This window comes from Phasianus colchicus, chromosome 18 (assembly GCF_987193195.1).
Source record: "Phasianus colchicus chromosome 18, bPhaCol1.hap1.1, whole genome shotgun sequence".
Lineage (NCBI taxonomy): Eukaryota > Metazoa > Chordata > Aves > Galliformes > Phasianidae > Phasianus > Phasianus colchicus.
The window spans coordinates 3,272,326-3,299,209 of record NC_143453.1 but is presented as its reverse complement, the minus strand read 5'-3'; the positions used below and the strand labels follow the sequence as shown (position 1 = coordinate 3,299,209).

Genomic DNA, 26,884 nt, shown 5'->3' with positions numbered 1-26,884 from the left:
GGGTCACCTGTGGGGAGGATGCTGAGCGCTGCGCCTCGGCCATCACCCCCATGTCTTGTGCAGCACAGAGGGAGCACAGCCAGCTGCAGCAGCCTGCACTGATCATGTGGCTCCTAATGAAATCCAGACCCTGGCAGAGTGATGACACAGCGCCATGATTTGTGCTCCCATACAGACTAAACAAGCACGAGCACTCCCCCATATCCAGGCCAGCGCAGGCGCGGGGATAAATCAGGTAGTGGTGGTGGGATGCCTCTGTCCATCTTCTGTCAAAGTGATCTTGTTGGAGCGCCTGGATGCAAACGCACTCATGCTTTCCTAAATTATACTGAACAGAACTACAACAAAAGCTCAGGCTCTCAGATCTGCTCAGAGAAAGGCTCCTGCTCCCCATGATTTATGCCCACAAACACTCGAGGCGCTGTGCACGGTCCGTGTGCCGTTTGCAGTGCCCGAGCCCCTTGCAATCCCCCCCAGCATCAAACACTGCCAGCACTGCTGCTCTCCAAACGACGAGTGCTTCCTTATACAACCCTAGCAGCTCGCTGTCTCATGCATATTTCATTCTCATTTGAATTTCCCTTTTTTGAGTTTATTTTTGGTAGGGCTTGAAATAGGAAATGAATAGCTGGCAATCGGGTTCGCTTTTATCGCCGCACTCTGGGCCAAGCCAAAACAAATGTGCTGTTTTCCAACCCAACAACTCCTCTTTTGCTATTTGGAAATGGGGACAAAATGGGGAAAAACACCAATGGCGCAGTGTTGCTGGGGGATTGGGGCCACCATGTGCTCGGTGCCCATTGCAGGGTTGGTGACCACTGTGTCACGATGCCACCTGGGCATCATCCCTGGGGAGAAGAGGGGGGGAAAAACCTGCTTGCTTTTGTATTCCCTCATTCTATGTTATTATTCCATGTTATAACTTCCTCTCGTGATGGGATTCAGCTGGTTATGCCTTGAGGTCAAAGGCCTCAAGAGGAGAAGGAAAACGAGTTTATTTATGCTAAGTGTGAACTTTCCAGTGGGGCTCACAGCTGCAAGGGAAATTGTTTAGGGGTCCACAAATCAACAGAGGCTGGAAACCATAAAACAAAGTGCTTGCAGTGCTGTGTATCACATGATGCTCGCTGTTAGAGGTAACCAATGTGCAGTGGTGGGGGGAAAGCCTGCAGACCCCAGCGGGATGCTTGGAAAAGGGATTCAGAGTCCTACCATGCAGAAAAATCAGCATAAAACAATAGCTGGTGGTCTAACTTGGAAGAGAATCATAGAATCACTGAGGTTGGAAAAGATCTCTAAGATCTCCAAGTCCAACCTCACCCCACCATGCCCACTGACCACATATCTCAGTGCCACGTCTCCATGGCTCTGAGCACCTGCAGGGACAGTGACTCCACCACTCCCTGGGCATCCTGTGCCACTGCATCACCGCTTTTTTGGAGAAGAAATCTTTCCTAATATCTAACCTGAATGCTGAATAGCGTTATTTTTAGGGGGAATTCCCTGGCCTCACACTGGGACACGTCCTCCATTCCTGTATCACTGCATCCCACTCAGGACCCTGCATCCCAAGTGCCCGAGTGAGGCCAGGTGATGCTCCATGGGCAGCCTGGGGCACGGAGAGACAGCACCCGGGTATGGAAGAAATACACTTTTATTAGAAAAGCGCTCTGCAGAGATGCCAGGCTCTGTCGTACCAAACCCATCTACCTGACTCCACTGGCCAGATCCCTCCTGAAGCCACAACAGCCTCCCCAAGTGCTGTGCAGCCCGGGCCTTAAATAGTGCTTTCCTGCTGCCGCTCCTGGCACAGGCAGCCCTGGGGCCAGGGGCATCGGTCGAAACCAGCTCGACCCCACGCTGGGAGCGGCGCGGTGGCACCGGGGGCTGCACCTCCGAGAGGGAAGAAGCTGACGTGGCAGTGCAGGGAGGTCTGGGTGAGGACACGGGGATGTCCCCGGCGATGGCCCCGTGTGTCATCCATCCCCTTTGCCCCCGTGCTGCGATGGGGACCTGGCAGAGTGGAGTGGGGCGTGGGAAGCGAGCGGCTCCGTTACTGCAGAATATAACATGGGTACATCTAGTACAACAAGCACTGCTTATGCGATCGATAATACTGCTACAAAAAAAAGGGAGGGGGGGGCCCGACTCCTGCATCCCTGCATGGGGAGCACAGCACCGGGGGGGTACCAGGTCCAGGGACAGTGGAGGAGATGGGCTGACGGGACGAAGGGGACGAGGGGAGAGATGTGGAATGAGGAGGTTGGGGGGCTCTTCCAGTCCAGGCACCACAAGTCCTTCCCAGGTGCCCAGCTCCCCATTACTGCACCGTCTGCGTGGGCACCACGGCTGCTTTGGGTGGCTCCAGGGTGGCTTCTCGGCTCTTCTTCCTGGGGGGCTTTTTAATGGGTGTCTTCTTGGCCGTCTGCTCGCCCGGAGGAGCCGGGTCCTGGCCGCTGACTGTGGTTTGTTTCTCCACCCGCCTGGGTTCTCCCCCAGCCGCCGGCTCGGCCGTGGCAGGGATCAGTTTCTGCAGGTTGGGTGAGGTGGGCAGCAGGGGCTTGCTGGCCTTCTGGCTGCTGGCGGCTGCCGAGCGCTTGGCTTTCTGGGGTGGGGTGGGCTTCTCCCGCTGGGCCCCCACCCCATTGGGCCGAGCGCTGCCCTCCGCCTTGTTGAGGCTCTGAGTCTTTTCCTTCAGCTGGGCTGCCAGCAGTGTGGCCGCCTCGGAGGCCAGGTGGGGATGGAGAGCCTCAGAGCGCGGCTTGCCGGCACCGGGGCTGCGTGGGGCCTCCCCAGCCCGCCGCTCTGCATGGAAGCCGCCCATCTTTTTGAAGGCGTTCTGCACCGCCCCGTTGATATTCTCCATCTGCTCCGAGCTGGCTTTGCTCCTCTGCTTGGGTTTCGAAGGAGACTGGGGCTCCGCGGCAAGGTTGGCTTTGCCCTCGGGGACACCGGGCTCCTTGGAGTGCTTCTGTGGTCTCTCTTTGCCACGTGTGCCACCGCTGCCCTTCTCCTCTGCTTTGCCGTGCACACCAGCCGACGTCTCGCTGGGGCTCCTCTTCCTCTTGGCCAAGCCTTGGCCGTGCTCGGGGCTGCTGGGCCGGGCGGCCGCTGGCTCCGGGGAGCGGCTGGGCAGCGAGTTGGACTGGCTGGAGTTGTAGCGGCTGTGGATCCAGGATACCTTGGGCTTGGTGGACGGGTCGGGAGGACGGGGCTTGGTTCTCTCTGGGGACAGCGCTGTCTCCTCCTCCTCCTTGGACTGCTTGGAGAGGCGGGCGACCTTGGCATAAAGCGCGGCGCTGGCCGAGCCTGACCCACAGGATGAGCGCTCACTGTCCGAGGACTTGAGCAGGGGTGTTTCGCTGCTGTCGGCATGGAAGGCTTTGACAGAGCCCGTCTCCTTCAGGAAGCTGTACTCGGCTGCCTCCTCCCCGCTGGCTGGAGCCACGAGCTTCTCACCGGGGCTGGAGGACGGTGCCCTGTCCCTGCCGTCACCCACGCTCTCTGTGGGAAGAGAAGCATGGATGTGTCATGAAGGCATGGAATGGTTTGGGTTGGAAGGGAGCCTTAAAATGCCACCCGGTCCAACTTGATCCCATGGCTTAGACACCTGCCTCCGGGTGCCCAAAGCCCTGTTCAGCCTGGCCTTGAGCACCTAGGGCTTCTCTGGGCCCTGTGCCACTGCCTTGTTGCCCTCATGGCAAAAAAACCCATGCACAGTGGTAGCATAGAGGCAAAACTGGGCTCCCCATTGCCCTGTCCCATCTGGCCCCTCTCTACCTCTTCTGCATGCCTCCAGGTCCCCCTATGCCACAGGACCCCCACCTCCCCATTGCAGGGCCACCTCCAGCCCTCATCCTTGCATGCAGCACCCAGGGAAGCACCCATGAGTCTCACCTTCATGGGGCACGCAGTACACTGGCCCCTCATCCGTGGTGTCAAAGGAAGAGAAGGAGCCACGGGATGACCAGGAAGGGGAGGGCTGCTCCACCACTGAGGGCGGCTCGATGAAGCTGCAGTTCAATGTGTTCTCCAGGTCGTGGTGAGCTACTGCCAAGGCAGGAAAGTGGCCATCAGCCAGTGCCTGCCCTGCTGGGTCCCAGCCCTGCTTCACCCACCCTGGGATGAACCACGGTTGCAAGCAGCCACGCTCCCCACGCACAGCACTGTGCAGGGGATAAGGGATCATGGAGATGACCATGTGAGAGGGAATAAACCTGAGACAGGAACGGACCAGCAAGATGGGGGGACCCTGATGTATAAGGGATGGGGGAGGAGGATGCAGAGTCTGAGAGAAACTCCAGAGCCAGAGCAAAAGCAGTGGAGATATTTAAAGAGCAAACGGCCCAGAGTGGGGGAGGCAGCCACTCCGGCATGACTTTCCTTGCTGTAAAACCCAAAAAGAGAAAATTAGAAGCAGACTGTTGGAAGCAGATGAAGCGCACCGCTTCCTGTGAGAAGGCGTGACGGGGTGCTGGGACTTGTGGCCACGAGGCACCTCCAGGACTTGAATGAGACCAAGGGGATGGCCGGAGGAAGAGGAGCACCAACAGCAGCTCAAGATGTGCTGCGGCTCCTGCCTGGCCCCTAGCAAAGAACGGCTGCAGGTCCCTGTGCTGCCAGATGATGATGGATGGATGTTATTGCTCCAAGGCCAGCCCCAAGTGGTCGGAGCTGTTGCCTGCCTGAGTCCCTTGTTGCCTGCTGGCACAGATCCCTTTGTTCCTGGGGTCCCGGGTGGCCTCACTGCAAAGCCCCAACCCCAGAGCAGGTTGTAACGCACAGAGCCCTGGAGCTGGGGCCATCCCCTCCCTCCCCTCTGTGTTTACACGGCGCTGCTGGGTGGGAGCCAGCTGCTGCGGGGCGGCTGCAGGAAACGCGCACACAGCCCCATTGAGCCCCGCGCACACAGCCCCCTCTGTCCTCCTCCCTGAGCCCTGCCTGGCCCCTTCCACAAACACGGCCCCTATTTGGGTTGCAGTGGGGATGTTTCCCCGGCCCTGGTGCACTCTGCATGGGTTTGGGGCTGGGAGAAGCACAACAAGTCGCACACGTTGGCTCTGCTCTGCCCCTTGGTGCCTCACCTACGACCTTGGGCATCTTCTGGCGGCGCAGGGGGATGCGTGGCAGCTTCATGCTGATGCGGCTGAAGCGCCCACACAAGCGTCTCGGAGGCTTCTTGGCTGCCACTGGGTCCTGATTTGCTCTGCAGGGAAACACAACGACCCCATCAGGGCAATGGTCACACCGGGGCCATCCATCGTGGAACCATGCATTGAGCTGAAGGCTCAGGGATGCTGCACATGAAGAAGGGTTTGGGGAAGAGGCAGGACAGAGAGATGTCACAGGAGTGTATTCCCCATTGGTTTTGCCCCAGCTGAAGCCCAGGATGGCTCAGGACAGGGGTCAGGGCTGTTGCCAGCCGCGTGCTTCAGCTCGTCTTGTGGCAGAGCCAGACCGTGCCCAAAACACCCACAGCTCCCATTCAGGCCCTTGAATCATATGATTAACTTTAGAAAAAATAAAAAAAAATAAATAAAAAAATCCCAACCCCAAACAAACACGTGGCTTCTTTTTATTTGCTCTCTGGTTTTGAAGCCTCTCGGGGATGAGCTTTCAGGCAATTATCCGCAGCCACAGCAGCAAGAGGCTCTGTGCAGCAGTGCCACTCAACCTGTGTTGTGGCACCCATAGCCACTATGGTCCCCCCTGCCACAGCCCTTCCTGGCACTGGGAACGCTTTGGGACAGGACATTGAGATGGCAGTTCGGGCTCTGGGCACCCTGCAGTGCCCGGGGAAAGGAAACTCTTTGGAGCTATTTCCCATGCAAGACTTCTCTGAGCAGCACTGAGTTTGGGAAGTGGCTCCTTTTATCTGCGGCATAATGACATGCAGCCCACAGGCTCTCCAAACCAGATGTGCTGGGCTGGAGTGGAGCTGGCACAGCTGCAAGCAGAGGCTTCCGGAAAATTCCTGCACAGCGGCCGGCAGCACGAGGGATGGCTTTTGTGCAGCTGGTGGAGCTCCCCTGGCCCCTTTCTCCCCAATAAGCAGCCATCTCTATCCCCACCCCCATCCCTGTCCCCATCCTCATCCCTAACCCTACTCTTATCCCCATTCCTATCCCTTGTCCTCATTCCTGCAGCAGGGACTGGAGGGGCTCATCTTGTCCTGCAGACCCTACAGCCCAGCCCCGCTGTGGGAGCTGCTGTGCACACTCCTGCCTTCGGTCCCAAGCCATTTTGGGGATCCCAGCCATAACTCAGCATGCTCTAGGTTTCCCTTTGCAGGCTCCAGCCCTGGAGACCCATTGGGTCCCATTGAGGTGATAGCCAACAACAGGAACACAAAGCTAGGAGGCATCCCTGCAGTGTGGGGTCCTCCTGCTCCCACCGTGTGCTCTCTTCTCCCCATCTTCATGAGGATGGGAAACTGCCCCACATTTCCCTTCTGTCCTCCCCTTTCCCTGCCAGCATCCACTCACCCGTGCCCTTCATCCTTCTTGCGGCAGACGCAGCAGCAGCAGAGCAGCGACAGCAGGAGGATGAGCAGCAGCGCCAGCAGAGCTCCAGCCCCGATCACCCCCATCCGTTGGTTGGCTTCTGCAAGACACAGCGTGCTCAGACACCAACCACAAGCACCCCAGCACCCCAACCCTACAACTCACCCATGTGGCAGGCGCCCGTCAGCGGGTCGCAGGCACCGTCGTGGCAGCTGCAGGCTTGAGCGCAGTTGGCTCCGTAGTGGCCGGGCGGGCAGGTGAGGTTACAGCTGGGGAGAGGGTGAGGGGTGAGGGTGGGGTGATGCATCCCAGGGATGCTCCCTGCTCTCCTTTCCCAAACTCCCTCTACTCTGGGAAAAGCAGGTGACACAGTGCTGGATTGCACTGACAGCATCCCCATGGGGGACTGTGCCACCTTCCTGCTTGTCCCCATGTTTGCTGCCTCTGAGAGCCCTCCTCCACCCCCACGTGCTGCACAAGGCTTTGCAATGAGGCTTGTAGCACTGTGGTGACAACGGGTCACTAACCCATCAGCAGTGCCAGCCCAGCAGAGCATCTGCATCTGGTCTCAGCTCAGCACTGCTGATGTGGCCATGTGTCCCGTGGACACCCAGTATGGAGCCCTTCCACTGCAGCCCATGAGCTTGGAAACCTCTCAGCTCACTGTATTTAAGAAGGGAGAACAACTATGGCCAAAATGTCCTCCTTGCCAAGGCACAGCCTCCCAGCTCAACATTATGGTGAGGGGCACAAACCAGGGCTGGAAGGTGGGCAATGTGTTGGGCACCACCCAAAACAGCCCAGGCTCTGGGTGCCCTCCCACCAAGCATCCTGTTGCCAGAATCCTGGGGGCAGCAACAGTTTGTGATGATGCTATGCAGGACCCCAGTGCCAGCAGCATGGGCACTGGGATGGATGCAGAGGGGTTGATGGCTCTGAGCCCAATGCCAGCTGCTCCCAGCTGGCAGCACCATGGCCCCAATCCCAGCCCCTCTCTCCTGGGGCTGCAGCTGCTCCCTTGGCTCAGCCACATTTCACGCTCTCTGGTTTTCAAAGCACCGCCGTGGCTGAGCCACGTGCCCTGAGCCCCCACGAGCAGCTGCTGTGCAGTAGGATGCAGGGATGGGAGCAGAGATATCTCCCAGACAGTCCAAGCTACCCCCATCAGCTGGACCCATATTTTTACCCCAGACAGACTGATTTCAGGAGATACCATGGGAATGATGTGGAGCAACAGAGGGCTTTGTGCCCACTGCAGACATTTCAGCAGCCTTCCCTCCAATGCTTCAAGCCACTTTCCTTTCAGACAGCGCTTCTATTTCACACTGGGAGAAAGCAAAGGGGATGAGCATTCACTAGGACAGGCCCTGCTGCAGGGTTGGAGATGGGCACAGCCAAAGGGCTGGAGGGCTTTGGGCTCCTCCTGGGGTGAGCAGCCCCCAGTGAGAGCTGCTGCTGGGATAGGGAGCACCACACAGATGCCATACCCGTGAGGCTATGTGCTATTCTGGGATGTGGTTTTCTCTCTGTTTTCGGCTAGAAATTCCACCCTGAACTTGGGGAAAAAAAAAAAAATAAATAAGAACGAGTTTTGTCAAAGGCATTTGTTTTTGCCAAATGGCCATTTCCTACAGCAAAATCCTTTCGTCAAGTCGCTCAGCGACAGGCACACCGTGGCTCCGCAGAGGGCCCTGCTGAGCTCAGGGGGATCGGGTGCTGCTGCCTCAGGTTTGTTTGGATCCCACCCCAACCATGGGCAGGAGCAGAACAGGGGATGGAGGTGATGCCAGAAGTGATGAGTGCCCGGGGTCCCTGCAGCGGTTTGCTTACTATGTGCCGTGGGAGCCGGCGCGGCACAGGCAGCGGCCCGTCTCAAAGTGGCACTCTCCGCTGACGCAGTCGCTGCAGACGAAGGCACAGTTCTCTCCATAAGTCCCATTGCGGCACTTGGTTTCACACCTGGGGAGAGGTGAGGGCAGCTGAAGCACCGGAGAGGGGATTTCGCACAGTGCCCCACACTGTGCCCATCCTGGTCACCCCATTGTGTTCCATGCAAGGAGATGGGGCTGGGTGTTGTCAGCCCCATGCAGGTGCTGCAGAGCCTCAGACCCAACCCCAGGTGGCTCCAAGAAAGTTTCAGAATTGAGCCATGCTGTGTGTTAGAGTCACTGAGCAGATAGGAGCACTGTGCATCCCATGGCCCCACGTACCAACGCCATGGCACTAGGGTCCCTGAGGCTCCCTATAGCCTCATGGCCATGCCAGCAGGCTCAGCCCATTCCTGCTGCCCCAGCTGTGCACCCACTCCCAGACCCCACGCAGGGACGCAGCACTGCACCAGCATGCATCAGTTGTGCCGTGCAGCACTCACCGGTCTCCAATCCAGCCGGGGTTGCAGTGTGAGCACTTGCCATTGATATGGTTGCAGGTGTGGCCATCCTTGCAGGGGGGGCAGAGCTTCTCACAGCCCTCCCCATAGAAACCAGCCGAGCAGGGCTGGTCACACTTGGTGCCATTCCAACCCGCCTCGCACGTCAGGCAGCGCCCATCTGCCACAGTGCAGGGCTGCAGACTCTTGCACTGCCCACACCTGCAACAACCAAGAGACACGTGGCACATGGTACCCCACAACAGCTCCCACCTCCCTCCTCATGCCCCAACACTCACCTCCTCCTGCAGCCTTGCCCATAGAAGCCAGCTGGGCACGGCTCACGGCAGTACTTGCCACGGTAGCCTGGCTCACAGGTGCAGGTACCATCCACCTGGTTGCACTTCCCCTTGTAGCATTGGCAATAGCGGTCACAGCGGGGCCCAAAGGTGCGCTCACGGCACTGGCAGCGCCCGGTGAACTGTTCACAGGGTGAGTTGTTGCAAGAGCATTGGTTATTGCAGCCACGGCCCCACCAGCCCGGCTGGCACAGGCAGTTGCCTGTCTGCTGGTCGCACTGGGAATTGTGGCTGCAATAGCAGGAGCTGGAGCACTGGGGGCCCCACCAGTTGGGCTCACAGGTGCACTTGCCCGTCTTCTGGTCGCATTTGCCGTGCTTGCAGAGGCAGATGTTCTCACACTTGGGGCCCCAGCGGTTGGGGTTGCAGGTGCATTGACCCGTCACATCTTCACACTGCCCATTGGGGTGGCAGCTGCACATCTCCTTGCAGTCGGGGCCCCAGAACTGGCGGGGACACTCTGCAGATGGAACAGCACTGCAGTCAGCCGTGGGTGACTCCATGCAAGCGGCACCCCTTGCTCCTCTCCATCCCCCCTGCTCCTAGCACGCTTAGGTGACGGGCTCCCTATACGAGGTGGCCCACCTTGGGGTGTCCCAGTGGTGCCACTGGTACTCACTGGTGTCGCAGTTGGCACCGAAGTAGCCGTGGCGGCAGCGGCACTCGCCGGGTCTCACGCACACCTCGTTCTCCTTGCAGGTGAAATTCCCTTCGCAGACAGCTGGGCAGATGGACCAATAACAGAGCATGAGGACATGGCTGAATGGTCCCCACTGTCTGCCACCAGGCTCATCCCATCCCAGTCCCCAACCCCCCCCCAGAACAGGGGATGGGGTGCACGGTGGCACCATAGTGATCACTGAACTGTGACACTGCATGGCGATCACAACGGAGATGCCACCATCCTCCTGCCACCATCCCCAGCTCCATCCCTGCCCCAGCCCCTTACCACCCTGCTCACCCATCCCTGTGCTGCAGGTGAGATGTGGGACGTGGGACAGGGGAACACAAGCAGCCACCAGCACAGCCTCCCTCCTTCTAACCTCCCTATGGAGGTGCTGCCCCAGCACCCCCAGCCCACGAGTCCCCCTGTGCCAAAGGGGAGCGAGCTCTGTGGCACAGCACAGTGCTGGCCCCATGGCCCCACAAAGTCCCCTTGGCCAGCAAGAGAGGGGGAACAGAGCACCCGCACCGAGCGCCTTACCTGGCTGTTGTTAGACCTACGGTGATGGGGACTATAGAAAACCCTAAAATAGACAGATGGAACAGGTTAGAGGCAGTGAGTCTAACGGTTAGAGCAGCCCGGGGGGAAAGTGGGGAGAGGAGATGGGGACAGTTTGCTGCGGGACCATCCTCCCCCACTGTGCATCCTTCTCCCTTCCTGCACCAGCTGCATGCAGCGAGTGGTTATGAGAGCGCATGCAGGGTGAGTTAGTTGGTTATGGGGTCTGCAGCCCACCGGCTCCCTGGGTACCACTGCACCCCAAACTGGGGGGATACACACGGTCCCCAAATCCTGCATGGTGGCACAGCAGGGGCTGCCCTGGCTTCCTGTGGGCTCGGTGGCACTGGTGCCTTTCTGTGGTGGCATGTGGCTGTGCCTTCATCCTCTGCCACAGCCCTCCAGCACTGTGGCAGCACGCAGGGGTCACCACACTGCATCTCGTGTCCAAGGGCTGCACTACACAGCTGTGCACTACACAGCTCCAGGGCTGTCTCACGACCTCAGCATTGCTGCTTACCTATCAGACACTCGCTTCCTTGTTGCCTCCATCCTGGGCAGCACACGAGTACCGAGGAGCTGCAGGAAAAATAAGTCCACAAATGGTTGGGATATCTGGAAAGTTGCTGTCCTTCCTGGAAACCTTTCAGTGATGCTGTGATGATATCAAGAACCAATTCTACCATGCAGATGCTTGACGTGGGGTACCCAGCTCAGCCCAGGGCTCAAGCAGAGAACAAGGAGGCAAACAGCAGCAGTGCTGGGCATGGGATGACCATACCCAACATCTGTGTGCCCCACGTGCAGAAAATGGCTCGGATTATTTTACCATCAGATGTGATTTAAAGGATGGACTAAAATGAGCGTATTCTTAACCGAGGTGTTGGAAAATAATAGATAGGAGGGAGGAAAGCCAGCGCAAAGCAAGGGAACCTACAGATGGGTTTGGTGCCTGGCATTGTGGCAGCATGGGGATGGTATCCCAAGGATGGCATCCCAAGGTAGGATGGTGGCATCTCACCCCATCCCATCTCAACCACTAGAGCCCCCAGAATAGGGGCACAGGGACATCCCATGAGGAAGGGACATCCTCTTCTCAGCACAAACCCATTACATCCTTCAATTTGTGCAGCTTTGTCCGCACAACTGGAGCTCTACTCCATGGATGGGAGTAATCCTGGAGGCTCTGGAGCAATCCAAAGGCATGCTGCAGTCGAGGAAAACTTGACATGGGCTGGACCAGTGGCAGAGCCTGGAATGCATGCTTTTTTTTTTTCTTTTTTTTTTTCTTCCCTTTATATGTAACAAATGCAGAAGAGGAGGAGGAGACAGCGAGGAAGTATTCGTGAAACGCAGCGCAGTCACAGGACCACGTCTGGCTGCCAGAAGGAGCTGCTGTGGGCTGGGGGGTGGGAGCAGCCCCCGGTGGGACACGGGCTGGGCTGAATGGGGCAGCACCAACATGGGAGCACCGCGGCTGCCTCTCGTGGAAGATGTTGAAAAATTGGACGGGAGGCAGAAAGGAACCACAAAAATGATTCAGGGCCTGGAAAAAATGCCTTGCAGCTGGAGACCAAAATAGCTCCATCCATTCCGTCCGTCACTGAGATTACACAGCGCTGTGATTGCGCCCAGGGCTGGAGCAGGGTCTGTGCCCTGGAAGGGAGATGAAACACACAAGGAAAGGCAATGGGGCACCGATCAAAGCCTCTCCGTGAGGGGACAGGAGGACCCAAAGTGAAATCCACTGGGTTCCACGGGTTGAAATGGATCCATGATTGGTTTGAAACGTGCCATGATAGAGTTGTCCAACGAGTGTGGGTTGTGCCTGTGTGGTCTCATTCCCCAAAAGCCCCATGAGCTCTGCTGGGGATGGGTGGGAAGGGGTCATCCTGCCCAAGGAAGGACCACAGTGCCCAATAGCACTGCACTGTGACTGAAGCATCATGAGTGGGTCCATGGGGCTGCCCACACGCAGCGCTGGGATTAAAGCTATCTCTTGGCAGATAGCTAATCGCCTCCACCGGGCCGTGTCTGACACCTCCCCACTCAGCCTCCCCTCCCTTATCAGCTGCTCTGACAGCAAACCAACGTGCTCAGATTTCAAAGCTTCAGCCACCTCCCTGCACCCCACAGCGCAGCTGGGACCGGGGCTCAGCCTTAGAGCATCCCTCAGGTGGCCCACGGACCTGCTGCTTCCCTCAGCACGTCCCTTCTCTTTCTGTTTTACTGCCTTTTCCCCTCGAGAAAGGAGAAAAAGAATCACTTTGCCAAACTGATGGGGATTTCACTGGTGCAGAGGAAAAGGAACACATGATGGGGCAAAGCCAGAGCTGTCCCTGCTCCTGGGATGTGTGTGCATCCCACTGAGCATCCCACATCGCACTGAGCATCACCTGCATCCCACTGAGCATCCCACATCCTGCATCCTACTGAGAGTTTGGGAGCTGCACAAATGGATGGAGGTGAAAACCCCACAGCCCAGAGCATCGCTGCACGTTAAGTACCTGCTCCAGCTGCATGCCCATCCCAGTGCTCACACACCACTGCCCAAACTGGGGAGCAGCATCACCTTGGCGCTGAGCCCCTTCTTTCTCCACACCACCCATCACTTGGTGTCTTGTGTGGCAAAAAGGAAATTCTTCATACAGGAAAAGAATGGCCAAAGGAAAGTTATGGTGGCCAGGGAGAAAGCAATTCCCACACACACAGTGCTTGCACTCATCACCCTGCACCCCTGCTTCTCCAACAGAAGGGGGGCATGGTAACTTAACTAGAGCTTTGAGCTCAAGAGGAACAGTCACATTTAGCACACACCAGACCCAACAGCTTCAAAATACATCCCTTTCTCCTACCCTATGCAATCCATAGAACTGTATGGACGCTGCTTCTTGAGCTGGCCAGAAGGGTCACTTCTTGCAGCCCCACTGCCACCCCAAGTGACAGCTTTGCTGGGCACCGCTTTTACGGAGGGATGTGGAGACCCAGTGCAACCCCCCCCCATCCCCCTCCCCGCCGAGTACTGAGGCTGTGCTGCTCTGGCAAAACCTCCTTCGGAAACTGTAATTTGAGGAGGGGGCACCAGCGCCCCGCGGCCGGGCTGAATGGAGCCATTATGCGGCCTCTCCAGCGCTCAGCACATGTTTTCCTTGTGGACTTGCCTGACCTCACGGGCGAGATGTAAAAAGGTGCATTTATGGCCTGTCCTCCCCCCCATCGCCCCCCCATATAGGGGTCTCCTCGGCGGGATGAGGCAGCTTTGGGACCACTGAGCCCGAGAGGAGGGGGGGGAGCAGGCAAAGGGCGACCCTTGGGGACGGCACCTTTGCTCTGAAGCCAACGCCAAGTATTGTCCCAGTGCTGCCAACGCGGCCGCCCCGAGCGCTCCGGGAGCCGCTCCAGCGGGGGACACCCGCAGCATCCCGCATCCCACTGCGGGACCACACCCGGAACGCTCAGAACCGGCTTCTTCCTGCAGGACCGGCGCCGGGACACCGAGATCCGAACTCGGGATACCAAAATCCGGACCCGGGACACCGAGATTCGGACCCGGGACACACAGCTTCAGACCCGGGACATCAAAAATCCAGACACGAGACAGCAAAATCCGGACCCGAGACACCCGGCTCCATCTCCCTCCGCCACGATGGGACCCATCGCCCCCTCCCCACCGCCCCGCACCGCTTTCTCTCAGGCCCGCGCCCTCCCCCCTCTCCCCTCCCGGCCGCCCTCCCGGCCCCACCTGCCCTCCCCTCCCCTCTCTCCTACCCTGCAGCCCTGCACACGTTCCTGCCCCGTGGGCTCAGCTCCTGCGCGGCTCCGCAGCTCAGCACCGCCAGCAGCAGCAGCAGCACCGCGGCTCCTTTTGGGCGCGGCGGCCGCAGCCCCAGGGCCGCCATGGCCGTCGGCGCGGCGGGGCCCGGCCCGACCCGGCCCATCCCATACGGGGCTCGACTCGGCTGCGCGGTGCCCGGTGCCGCCCTGCCCTGCCCTGCCTTGCCCTGCCCCGACGGCCGCGCTCGGCGGACGGAAACTGCAGTGAGAGCTCCGCGCCGCCGCCGCCGCCGCCGCCTCCCCCGCGCCCCTCTCGGCGGCGGCGGGAGGGGCCCCGCCGGCAGCCAGGAAATTCCGCATTGGTTCCCCTGACGGCGGGCCAGGCTCCGGGGGCCGCCGCCGCCACCGCCTCCTCCCCGCGCCCGACCCCCGGCCCCGAGCCCCGACGGCCCCGGTGTGCGGGCTGCGGAGCTCCGGTGCGGGCGTAGAACGGCAAGATCCGGAGTCCCGATAGCCCCGATAGAGGCTGTGCGCGGCTCCGGCAGCCCCGAGCGGTGCCCGCAGCGGCAGCCACTCGTAACCCCCTCAGAGGGACACAGTTAGGAACTCGAGGGGCTCATCGAGCGCTTCTAGCAATCCCAAATCCCTAGCGTGGAGGGGGGGACACGCCGGGCATCTGCCACGTGGTTACACAAACAGCGTCCTTGAATATTACAGAGCATCGCCGCTCCGTGCAGGCTCGGCTATCCCGGGCGCTCGGATCGATGGTTTTAATAGGAAGGGTTGGGTTCACTCCTGCTGAGGGGCTGCGGGCATCTCCTGCATTGCGCCTCTGAGCACCGCACGCCTCCAGGAGAGGATGCTCCGACAGCATCTGACGGGAGAGAGCCGGGGCGTGTCCCGAACACCGCGAGTGAAGAGAATGGATGAGCAGCTGCTCACCGCCGACTTCTGGATTTTTCACATTCTGGTCCACGGAGCAGCGATGCCACAGCAAGGAGCACCCAGGAGCCCCCTAGGGCCACTTTCCCACGGAGCTGTGTTGTCACCAGGTCACTGATGGGGACTCGTGGGGCAGAGCCATGCCTGGAAGCTACCTTCACCCTGTCCCTGTGCACGGGCAGATCGTGATGCGAGCAGCCACGGGTGCAGAGGGAGGGGCTGGGGGGGGGTGACGGTGATTGGGGACCGATGTCACTGCCCTGAAATGACACGGATGGGGACACCATTCCCAAGCTGCACTCAGTTTCCTCCTACCCTGTCTGCCTGTGCAGAAACCATCTCCCAACTCCCTGGGTGTTACAACTGTCACCCACCTACTTGTCTTCCCTGACCTCAGATTTCAAATCATTGAGCATCTCTCTCCACTCCCTGACACATCCCCTGTTCCTGTCTCCAACAGTGCTGGCACCAGATCCCTGGTCCTGCCCTGCAGGCAGGATGGGTCCATCCATTTATCCGTTGTGAACCCTGCACTCCCCCAGAGGCACAAGGACACCCAGGCTGCCTGCAAAGCAGGGCTGCTCTGGTGCCCACCCCCAGACCTGGAGGTCATGCACACCCCACGGACATCAGCCACAACTGCCCCTATTCTCCCTCTGGTCCCAGTGAGGTTTTTGCCTTTGAGAGGAGCAGCACTGGTGTTCCATGAGCCCATCTCAGAGCTCTCTATTCCAACTCTGCCGTTCCTTTTTCTGCAGGCTCTGGGCTGGAGCTGCTCTGCCAGGTGCTTTCCTCCTACTGAACCGTGCTTTGGAAAACACCAGCAAAAGAAAGAGAGAGGAACCCCAGCATTATAGCATTTCCAAAGACAAAGCAAAGGAAAAATACGCTGTTTTGTCAATGATTCAAGAACTGCCTGCAGCTGTTTCCCGGGGAAGGACCGTGCCGTGGCCCCTGGGGCGCTCAGCACCATCCGGTGGGGACACAGCCAGGCTCTGCCCCTTGGAAGGAGCCCCTGCTCACGTGTGCTCGGACCTCTCCCAGCATTGGAGTACAGCTGCTGCGAGGGCTGCTGCACAGTATGGGCTCTCTGCCTTGCAACTCCCCCTGCTGCTGCATCCAGCATCCTTGCAAGAAAGCACACAGCAGCTTCGGCTGGAGCACCCCCCAGCCTTTGCTATCAGGGAAGCAATACAGAACTCAACGCTACCCACGGACTCGAGGAACAAGAGCAGCAGTGCTTTAATTGTTGCAATTCACTGCAAATCCAGTGCTTGGCAGAGCTGAGCTGCAGCCCAACTCCTGGCTCCCTGGCCTGCAGCACTGCCCTGGCCTCACAGGACAGCACAGGGATGTGGCTGAGCAGATCCCATCCCCATGATAGGTGCTCCAGGGCTGGCGTGGCCACAGGGCACTGAGAGCCTGCAGAGTTTTGGCTCTGCCAAAGAACAGCAGAGGGACATCACTCGGGGCACAGCCAGCTAGGCAGCCCTACAGTAGTGGCCTCCAGAAGGAGGATGTAGTTCTACAGCAATAAGACAACATCTCCCCCTCAGGCAAAGGCCTCAGGAGGAAAAACAGCAACAGAACAAGGCAGAGGAGCTGGGTTAGTGGTTAACACGAAGGCACAAGAGCCCCACTGCTGGGCACAGGCTGGGTCCTGCAGGGCCAGAGGGGTCAGGGGTTGGTGTTGAAGATGGTGCCTGCAAAAAGTCGCCGCTTGAACTCCCTCCAGAGCAGATCCCGCTCCTTGTTGGCTCTCTGCATGAAGCCCCTGTTCTCCTGGGCACGGCGGGACAGGTAGGGCAGCACCTCATCCACTGGGCCATAGGGGACGTACTTGTAGACAGGGAAGCCAGCCTGACCTGGAAGGAGAGAGGGAGAGCATGGAAGTGCCCTAAAGGACCTCCAAAGCACCATTGGCACTGCTGTGACCGAGGGCAAGGATCCAGGCATAGCAACGATGGTTTCTAGACAGCCAGGGCTGGGGACACAGGGATGTCCCCATTTGCCAGCCCAGCTCCCTGCCTGTGTGTGTGGGGGAAAGTAAGGCAAGCCCAGCATGTCAGGGCTGGAGGATGGAATTAAGCAACCCACAGGAAGCCTGGGAGCATCTCTGGCCAGATGGAGGGAGCCTGTCCAGGACAGAGGAGGGGAAACACAGCAGCCTGTCCCCTCCCTGCCTTTGCACAGGGATTTGGGAAGGTGCCAGAGAGAGAGTACCGAGGTCACCGACAGCCCTGGGAATGCCAATAGTGGGGCCAGGCCAATTTAAGAAGCATTCAACTAGAAACATCAAGTTAACACATTTTTCCAGCATGACCAGAGGAGGCTGCAGACCCAGAGCCAAGCCCTGCTTACTGGGGGAACTCCAGGACAGAGCAGCATCCATGCTGGACATCTGCCCAGTCTGCCTAGCACTACTCCCCTAGCCTTGGGTTCTGGAGACCAGAAGTCCTCAGCCAGTCTGCCAGCAACCCACAGCCTGGCTCCATCTTGCCTTCAAACCCCACAGCAGCTGTTCAGGGAAACTTTGGTGTGACAACGGGACAGGAGCCCTCTGCCACATCCTTCTTGCTGCAGCACTCACCCAGGGGGAAGGTGATCTGGTCACACATGCCCAGCAGCTGCCCAAAGCAGACCTTCTTCTCTGAAGGATGGATGCCAAGCTCCATCATCCTGCAAGCCAAGCCTCGACGTTAAGAAAGAGCTGAGCCCCTGTCCTGTGTGTAGAGCAGGGACTGGGCACCCAACACTGACCCCACCCCACCAGCACCCACCTGCGCAGGGTAAACTTGACTGTGTCCTCATTGTGAGTTGCTACCATGACGTTGGCTTTCCGGCTGTGCTTGATCTCCTCCAGCACATAGTCCAGGCACCTGCAGGGCAGCAGGGGGCTGCGTGGTGAGGCTGCCCCATCACGCTGGGAGGAAGGCAGGAGCATGGTGGGGGCATCCCCTACCTGTGGTACATCTCATTGGTCTTCTCATAGGTGGGGTTGATGGGATCCTCGTAGCCAATCTTCGCTGCTCTCTCCCTCTCCTGATCCATGTAGGCTCCACGGACCAGCTTGGTGCCAAAGTGCCAGCCTTCCCGGCGCGACAGCTCCACGTCCACACTCACATTATCATAAGCTTCCTGGACAGAGATAGCCCAGGATCACCAAACCACTGCCACCAGCCATGCCAAAGCCACACCGAACTGCTTACAGCATCACCAATCCATGCACTCCATCCCTTGCCTCACCTTCAGGTAGCACTGGTGGGTGTTGAAGATGACGGCCCGCTCCCTGTTGAAGCGGCGCTGCATCTCCAGGGTGAGGCGGCTGATGGCTGGCTGGAAGTAGCTCTGCTCTGCATCCACCATCAGCCTCACGCCTGTCTCTGTGGCTCTCTGTGGGATGAAGGAGGCACGGAGGGCTGCTGAGGCTGCCTGCCATGTGTCCCCATCGGCAGCAGTGCCCGTCCCCACCTCCCCTGCACCTTGGCGAGGACGTCCATCCGCTGCAGCATCCGTTTCATCTGCAGTTCCTCCTCCTCGGTGAAGTGTGAGAGCAGAGGCTCCAGCTGCCTGGTCTGAAATGAGAAGAGCCTGTTCAGCACTGCCTGACACGGCAGCACTATAGGGAGGCAAACATCCAGGGGAGCCCACCCCTAAGACCCCCCATCCTGTGCTGCACAGAGGGTGCCCACCCTACCAGCTGGTCAGTGTGGGACTCCAGAAGCCATGCAGGCTCTGAGGATGGCAACCTCAAACCCCAGGACAAGGATGAGCTGTCTCACACTGGCAGCATCCATGCTGCAGAGCTGCTGGGTGGGCAGAGCTGCTGGGTGGGCAGAGCTGCTGGGTGGGCAGAGCTGCTGGGTGGGCAGAGCTGCTGGGTGGGCAGAGCTGCTGGGTGGGCAGAGCTGCTGGGTGGGCAGAGCCTGGCTGAAGCACATACACACCTTGATGTTGGGGACGAGCAGCAGCTTGGAGAGCTTGGTGCGGCTGTCAATCAGGCTGTTCCAGTCCAGAAGATCCACAGTGCTGTGGGTGGGAAGTCAGGTCTGTGCTGGTGATGGGTCCTCTACCAGATCCCACCCCATCAGCAAACCAGCTGCAAGTGGCACCCTGACCCAGCTTGTCACTTCTCTCTGCTTTGAGAGCCCTTGGTTGCCACAACAAGTCAGTGATGATTTTTGGAGACCTCCCCTTGCTGCTGCCCATCTGCCCAGGGTTGTGGCGGGGCCCAGATCCCCCAGTACCAGCACCCCACAGCACCCTAAAGGCTGTGGACAACTTACCCACTCTCACCCACGTTCTCGCCCGTGAACCAGTGCTGGCTCTCTGCCTTGGTCGCAATGCCAAGCTTGGCCAGGGCCTCCTGCCACAAAAAAGAGCATCAGGGCACAGCCAGACCCACCAGAGGTTTCACAGTGCTCCAGAATCCTTCCTGCAGCACATCCCTGACAGTCAGACCCTCCCCCTCCTCCCCTCCCAGCAGCACAACCTCACCCCTCGGATATCACCCTGCTCACCTGCAGCTTCTCCACCTCCAGCCTCATCTCCAGCGCTGCCCGCCCGCCCTGGCCCTGCTCTGCAGCCATTTGGTGGAAGAACCGCCGCCACTTCACCAGCACCTCTGAGAACTGCAGCTGTGGGGACAGAGATTGGGGTAAGCTGTGTGGGCTCAGAGCCCCAGGGGATCCCTCCAGAGCCCCACAGACAGACCTTGACCCCATATCATGAGAACATAGTCTGGTACACAGCATCCATACTCCCACATTGGGACCCTTTTGTATGCTCCCAAAGCTTGAGGTCATCCCCTAGGTGGCTTCAGGCACCCCAAAGCACCCATTGTCCTCTCTCCAACCCAGCCCATCCCGCTCACCCCCATGGACACTCACCAGGAACTGGGGTCTACCCAGTGCTGTCAGCTTGATGGCCGAGAAGCCGTCCTCTGAGCTGCCACCTGGAAAGAGCCACAGGGGCAGGGCTGGCTGGGGCAGGGTCCCTGGTGTCTCCAGGCATACAGGGGCACACTGAAGACTTACTCGATGCATCAATGCAGCGCAGGAAGGTCTCCATGTGCTGATCACACTTGGCCTCATCGGCATAGAAATAGGTGCGTGCACTGATGACTCCATCACGGCGATCCCCAAAGCCACGATGGGCACGGAACTGCTTCTCCCTCCGCTCTGCTCCTGGGTTGGAAGAGGGCAGAGATGTGCCCCACAGCCCCTGCTGAACCCTACCAGCTCCTGCTTCCTTCCTCACACCTCACAAGAGCCCCCTGGGACCCCATTTGAGGAGGAGTGGGGTCAGCTGAGAACCTCAACATTCCTCCTCCAACTCATGAAGGAGGAACAAGTCTTTCCCCCAGGTGCTTGGAGCATCTGGGCCTTCAGCCAGGTGCTATCTGCTGAGAGCAGGAGAGGCCATCACTCACCTCCTGGCTCCTTCTCGGCTGCAGAGGTGCAGGAGCTAAGAAGAGAAACAGGGAAGGTGAGGACAAGGCCAGCAGCACCCTGCAGCCACACACCAGTGGCCAGAGCAGCCCCAAGGCCTGGCACTACACCCTGTTCTTCCCTCACCATCCCATTGCTAACGGGGCCAACACCACTCTGTTGGCAGCCCAGGTGCCCCAAATCCTCTCATGGAAAGCAAAGAGGCTTCAATACCCAAGACAGCGTTTCCTAAGGAGCAGATAGGGAGGATGCTCTGGACCTTGATGCACCCCAGCCCACTGTGGCAAGGACAAGGCCATCCATGGTGGGGCTGGGTGCTCCATCAGGTTGGATATCAGGAAACATTTCTTCTCCAAAAGAGCAGTGATGCACTGGCACAGCTGCCCAGAGAATGGCGTGGTCACCATCCCTGGAGGTGCTCCAGAACCATGGAGATGTGGCACTGGGGGACATTGGCACTGGGCATGGTGTGGGGGGGGGTGGGTTGGGGTTGGACTTGGGGATGTTAGTGGTCTTTTCCAACCTTAGCAATTCCATGATTCCATGATCTCTACGGCCCTTAAGCTGTGAGAGCATCAAACCTCATCCCAACACCAGACCAAAGCGAAGAGCTTGAGCAGGTTGCACCAAGCCATGGGTCCCACAGCCTCACTGCCACTCAGCTGCCCCACTCCACTGCATGTCAGCACCAGCCAACCGCTTACAAACAAAGCTCAGCCCCAGCCCCAGCCAACCTTGGATGTAATTTCAAGCCTGAGCCCTTTGTCACAGAGAGCAGGGAACTGACAGCCTGGGCTGGTGCCCAAGTCATGAGTTCCTGCTGGAGCTCAAGCAGCTAAGCCTCCTCGCTGCCCCCCTACACCCAGCCCACAGACAGGGGTCTGATGCAGGAGAGCCATCTCCTCCCAGGAGATCTCTGCTTGCCACAACCCCAGCATCACTGCCCCAAATTGGCCATGCTACCGGCACAGGAACCTCACCAGGGAGCTTGGACAGGCAGCACCCACGTGGGAACCCCGTGACAGGGATTAGGAGTTGCTGGAAGCACAAACAAAGCCCTTTCCTCTTGCTGGAGGCTCCCTGGGGCAGCTCAAAGCACAGCAAAGCCTCATGTGAACTGCGGCTCAGCGGGAGCCATGCCACAACCTGCTGTGTCCTTGGCTTCTGCTCTGTGACTGTGGTGCTCCCGGGACAGGTCAGGAACCTTGCTGCTCCAGAATATGAAAGAGAGATGCAATAGCAAAGTCCTGATGGCTGCAAGATGCTCTTGGTGCAGGCAGGACAGTTCTGCAGCCCTGAGCACAACTCAATCCAGCACCTGTACGCTGGGGACAAGCAGCACTGGCACAGCCCTTCTAGCTCAGTTATCAGCAAACACCCCTTGAATTTGAAGTGTTTTGTGTTCCTGAAGACAAACACACCCTTTCCAGCTGCATTCTTGCTGCATGACTGCACTGAACCCCTCCATCCCCGGGGGGGGGGGCATTTAAAGCAGTGCCATGGTGCTCGCTTTATTGTTCTACATCAAAACAAAATAGAGGAAGCTCTTTCCAGCTGAAGAAATAGCCCTTCCTGGATATCAGCTGCTTTCTTTGCAGTGTTAGTTTTGGCAAGCAGAGCCATTCCCACAACACCCAAATGCCACTTAGCCCAGCTGAAGTAGTTTATACCAGACCATGGGGGACAGGAAGCATCTCTGAGCACTGCCCAAGTGCTCCTGCAAGCAAAGCAACTCTTTGCAAGGCATGCTCAGCCCTGGGTAAGCTCAGAACACACAGGTATCACCAGTCCTGCACAAACCAAGCCCTGCAGAAAGCTCCAGCTGAGTGCAAAGATCCAAAGATCCTTGACGTGCAGGATGCCCCGGGACCAAATGTGAACAGAAGTGTGAAAATGAGCAGGCACCATTCTGCTTTATCAAGGAAGAGCCAGTGCAGTGATGCAGGGAGCACCAGCTTGCTGGATGGCTATGCATGGTGATGTGGCCAACACTAGAATTGGGCTTTCAGGGAGTTTTGGATCAGGTTTGGATGCATTATTTCAGGAGAAGCATAAGGGTGCCCTTGTCAGAAATAAGCAGCAGATGGCAATGCATTTTAGGCTGGAGGTTGCCATGAGCCTGCTTGCTTTGCCCCATCAGCAGGAGGTGGGTCTGGCAGAGAGGACAAGTGAAACACAAAGGAGAAACTATTCCTCAGTGACCACATTCAAGGCAAGCCTTGTGGTCACAGGAAGCCCACACTCAAGCTGTGGGCAATCTCTAAAACTGCTTAGGGAGGAATCAAATGAAGCACTTGGCAGAGAATCCTCCAAGCCTGCTCTCCAGCACGCAGCTCCAGGACTGTAGCAGCAGCATTTCCCTGCAAAGGCCAAACAGAAAGCACCTTAATGTGCAGCATGCCCTGGCACCTGGCTGCACTGGAAGGGCCACTGAGAATGAGGAACCCTACTGCAGGGGCAGGAGCCTCCCTGCCCACATCAGTGCAACTCCACCTGGTTCTTTATGCGCTCTTCCACTCTCTCTTCCCAGGAAGCAAAGCCCCACCTGCCTGCAGCACTGCCCACCCTGCCCCATCCCACACCCACCAGCACTGCCTGTAGGAACCTTTCCTTGGCTGTGCCACCGTGACCTGGCTGCAGTGCTCATAGCAGCACCTGGAGGACACCCGTGACAAGCTGACAGGGTGCAGAACACCAGCCTGGGCAGGGCAGGACTGAGCTGGCTGCAGGCATGCCAAGACATGGGCTCAACCTGTACCACGTTGCTGCAATTAAATCACGAGGAGCATTTTTGGGGGGGGGGAAGCACAGGGCTTTTTTCCACGCAAGTTTGCTGCTAGAGGCTTTGCACAGCACTCCAACAGCAGATGGCATCAGGAGGCTGCAGACACGCTGCCTGCAGCTGCTTTGTGCCTCTACGGCTGGCTCAGGCAGGGTGACAGTGGGGGACACAGAGCTTTTTCTGGGTGGGAGCCCCATGGCAGCAGCAGCCCTATAACCTGCAATGGGGAAGGGGGGGCGAGGTGGGCTGGGAAAGGAGGGAAAGAATGGGTGTGGGAAAACTTCAATGCTAAAGGCAGGAACGCTCAGTACAGGCACAGCCGGCACAAGGACAGCAGAAACGGCAGCGCTGTCACCTCTCCCCCCTCCCCCCGCGTCACGGGCTGCTTACACTCCATTAGGATGCCGAGCACGGCTCGGATAGCAACTCGTGTCACGGCTGCGTGCCCGGGGAAGCACACAGGGATCAGCTGCTCCCGCATCACCGCCAGGGCCAGCAGCGTGGTTATAGCTGTCCGATAGGCAGCGCTGGGTGCGGGGCAGAGATAAGGCTGCTGGAGGGGGGAGGGAGGGATGACGGGGGGGAAGGGAGGGAAGAGGGGGGAAAAAACACCTGCTCGAAACGGAACACGGAGTTTCGGGAGGTGTTTTTAGCACAGCAGGACAGCGCAGCTGCGTGCCATTGGGAGAGATGGGGGAGGGCGATTAGGGGGAGACAGCGCCGCGTGTTGTCAGCAGGAAAAAAGGGCTGAAATATGGGAGGAGGCTGGGAATGGAAACAGAGGGAAGCGGGTGGGAATTTGGGGAAACAGACGTCGGGGGCGGCACTGGGGGGCGATGCCGGGGGTCGGGGCGATGCCGCGGGAGGCGGGGCGGTGACGCACGGCGCCCTTCAGCCAATAGGAGCGGGGGGGATGGGCGCTCGGAGCCAATCGCGTCGCAGCCAACTCCCGCGCCCGCCACCCCCCCCCCCCCCCGCAGCCCTCCCGCCGCCCCGCGCTCACGCCAGCTCCTGGCGCTCGGCCCGAGCGGGGCTCAGGTCCTCCTCCACGCTGTAGTCCAACACGGCGCCCACTCCGAAGGCCCGGTTCCGCCGGATGAGCGGTTTGATGGCCTCCTGGTCCTCCCCGGCCACGAATTGCCCGTAGAAAGTCATCTTCATCAGCCGTTCGAACAGCGCCTGGCCCAACAGCCGCTTCCCGAACTGCAGCAGCTGCGGGACATCGGAACCTCAGCGCCGGCACCCGCAGCCCCGCATCGCTTCTTTCACCCTCCCCGGTCCCGGGCACTCACCTCTCGGTTGTACTCCACCAACGGTCCCACAGCGCACAGCCCAAGCACCAGCAACCCCCGCAACAACTCAGCGCTGCTTTTACTGCGGAACGCCTCTTGCGGGTCCCCAAAATCCACAACCGGGGCCGCACCCCGCGGCGGTACCGGCGGCGGTACCGGCTTGGTTCCCCCCTTCCCGCTGGTCGGTAACGGCGGGGCGGCACCGCGGGGAACGGAACGCGGGGCGCCCATGCGGGAGGCGGTGGCGTGGAGCGCCCGCACGGCGCTCGGTAGAGCCATGGGCACTGCGGAGCCGCCCGCCCGCAACGCCGCCGCCTTAAGTACGTCCCGCCCGGCACCGCCCCGCCGGGTTCCCGCAGACACGGGCCTGGGCTAGGGGGCCGGCTTTCCGCCTCGTGTCCTGCCCGCTGCTTCCCTTCGGAGCTGGGAAGGGTCGGGGTGGAGGGGGATTGGAAGGGAGCCCGGTGGTCCTAGGGGGGTCCCAGCCCCTCGGAGCGAGCTAAAGGAATCTCTTTAAGGGATCTCCGAGCTCTCGCAGTCGTCCCCAGGAGGGTTGTCGCCTCCGGTGCGGGATGTCCCGACATCGGGATGGGTGTCGGTGCGAACCCCGCCGCTTGTTCCTTTGGGGGTATCGCTAATCCTGGGTCAGGGTGCTCTCTGGGCTCCGTGCAGCCCCATTCTTGATGGTTGACCACCCCTCCCCCCCACGCCGTTCCCTCCCCGCACTCCCCACGCCGGGCTCCTGGCAGCGCAGCAGGGCATGGGCACAGCTCCCCGCCCGTGTAGGATCGCGCAGGAAGCCAGCCAACCTCCTGCCGGCCCCAAAGTGCCATCTGGCGCCCGGCGATGCTCAGCGCAACCTGCGGGCTCGGCCGGTGCTCCAGAAAAAGGGCCCGGAGGCAGAGGAGGGCATCGCTCTGGGCAGAAATAGACAAAATGTTGGCGATGAAAAAACACTCGTTTCCTTCCCTATAATTGTTGCGTTGTGTTACCGCCCCAGAGTGAAATAATCCGTTCAAAGCTGCGATGTGAAGCCTCAGCTCTGAGTTTTCCGTGTTGCTTTACTCTCAGATCTGGCCACAAAGACCAACGTCTAAAAATGAAAGCCAAAGCATTCAGATGGAAATGCAGATTCGGGTGCGTGTGGCGAGATGGCTGAGGTGTGATGCTCACAAGCACGAGTCCCCATCGCTCAGCAGTCAGCTCTGGGCTGGGAAGTGTCTCTTATTGATGGTCTGGGAAGCCGTAAGATGTGAAGAAACAAGTCTGAAGACAAGACAAATAGGCGAGAAGGGGATTTAGTGCAGGAGGAGAAGGCGGTTTGGAAATGGGAGGACACAACATGCATATTTCATGGGCTGGTGCTCAGCAGAGAAGCTTTCTGACACAGTGAAAATAACAGATGGCAACAAGTTACAGCAGCCGCTGGTGGCATGAGGAAGGGAGATTGGGAAGCTGGAATTCATGGCTCCTTGGTTTCAGTGGTGGTTGGCATCCAAAAAGTTGAGATTGTTCAGCAAGCTGAGGTTATCCTGGCCTGATCTGCTCTGGGGAGGCCACAGCTGGGATGCTGGGCATGGTGCGGGGCTCCCCAGTGCAAGGAAGCCCTGGAAACATGAGAGAGTTCAGCAGAAGGCTGTGATGATGATGAAGGGCCTGGAGCATTTTTCTTACAGGAGACCGACTGTTCAGCCTGCAGATAAGGGGGCTCTGAGCATCCCCTCCGTGTCCCTCAATACCAGCAGGGAGGTACAGGTGGTGTCTGGTGCTGGGACAAGAGGCCATGGGCACCAGCTGGGACTCAGGAGGTTCTCTTTCAATGTCAGCAGCACCTCATTGTGGTGTGGGTGGCTGAGCGCTGGCACAGGTTGCACAGAGAGCTCATGGGGTCTCCTTGGAGATCTTCCTAAGGCACCTGGATGTGATCCTGGGCACTGTGCTCTGTCGGCTCTTCAGTGGTGGTGTGGACAAGAGGATGTCTAGAGATGGCCAAAGGTTTTGTCCCCGTGCTGGTGGCTGTAGTGTCGATGGTCCATGATATAGGGCCGTGTCCAGGTAGTGGGAACTTCCAGATGCTCTTCTAGCAGCCCTGGGGGCTCCTGCATCTCCATGGAGGTGCAGATACTGATGGGATTGGGGAGTGAGGAGGTTATATCAGGGCTGACTGCTAAAATATGTAGAAAAGCTGGAGC

General features: G+C 59.0%; 2 protein-coding genes across 3 annotated transcripts; both read right to left on the bottom strand.

Moving 5' to 3' along the window:
* Positions 1 to 1,635: 1,635 nt before the first annotated feature.
* SCARF2 (scavenger receptor class F member 2) lies at positions 1,636 to 14,527 on the bottom strand. Of its 2 annotated transcripts, XM_031592162.2 has the most exons (12): positions 14,221 to 14,294; positions 10,973 to 11,031; positions 10,435 to 10,477; positions 9,850 to 9,951; positions 9,171 to 9,690; positions 8,875 to 9,093; positions 8,334 to 8,462; positions 6,669 to 6,772; positions 6,486 to 6,603; positions 5,085 to 5,206; positions 3,898 to 4,050; positions 1,636 to 3,504 (listed from the first exon to the last, which is right to left on the bottom strand). In XM_031592162.2, the coding sequence occupies exons 5-12, from the start codon at positions 9,650 to 9,652 to the stop codon at positions 2,321 to 2,323; spliced, it is 2,511 nt and encodes an 836-aa protein (XP_031448022.2). In that variant the 5' UTR covers positions 9,653 to 9,690; positions 9,850 to 9,951; positions 10,435 to 10,477; positions 10,973 to 11,031; positions 14,221 to 14,294; the 3' UTR covers positions 1,636 to 2,320. The 2 variants fall into 2 exon arrangements, with proteins under 2 accessions (XP_031448022.2, XP_031448020.2); XM_031592160.2 differs by lacking the exon at positions 10,435 to 10,477 and having other exon boundaries at positions 14,221 to 14,527.
* A 1,859-nt stretch (positions 14,528 to 16,386) lies between these two features.
* On the bottom strand, positions 16,387 to 25,022 carry PRODH (proline dehydrogenase 1). The gene is made up of 14 exons (XM_031592159.2): positions 24,693 to 25,022; positions 24,404 to 24,612; positions 20,600 to 20,634; positions 20,205 to 20,354; positions 20,058 to 20,122; positions 19,689 to 19,805; positions 19,455 to 19,534; positions 19,116 to 19,197; positions 18,651 to 18,743; positions 18,415 to 18,561; positions 18,131 to 18,306; positions 17,949 to 18,047; positions 17,759 to 17,847; positions 16,387 to 17,033 (listed from the first exon to the last, which is right to left on the bottom strand). Exons 1-14 carry the CDS (start codon positions 24,969 to 24,971, stop codon positions 16,846 to 16,848), a joined length of 1,809 nt encoding a protein of 602 aa, XP_031448019.1. The 5' UTR covers positions 24,972 to 25,022; the 3' UTR covers positions 16,387 to 16,845.
* Between the last annotated feature and the right edge of the window lie 1,862 nt (positions 25,023 to 26,884).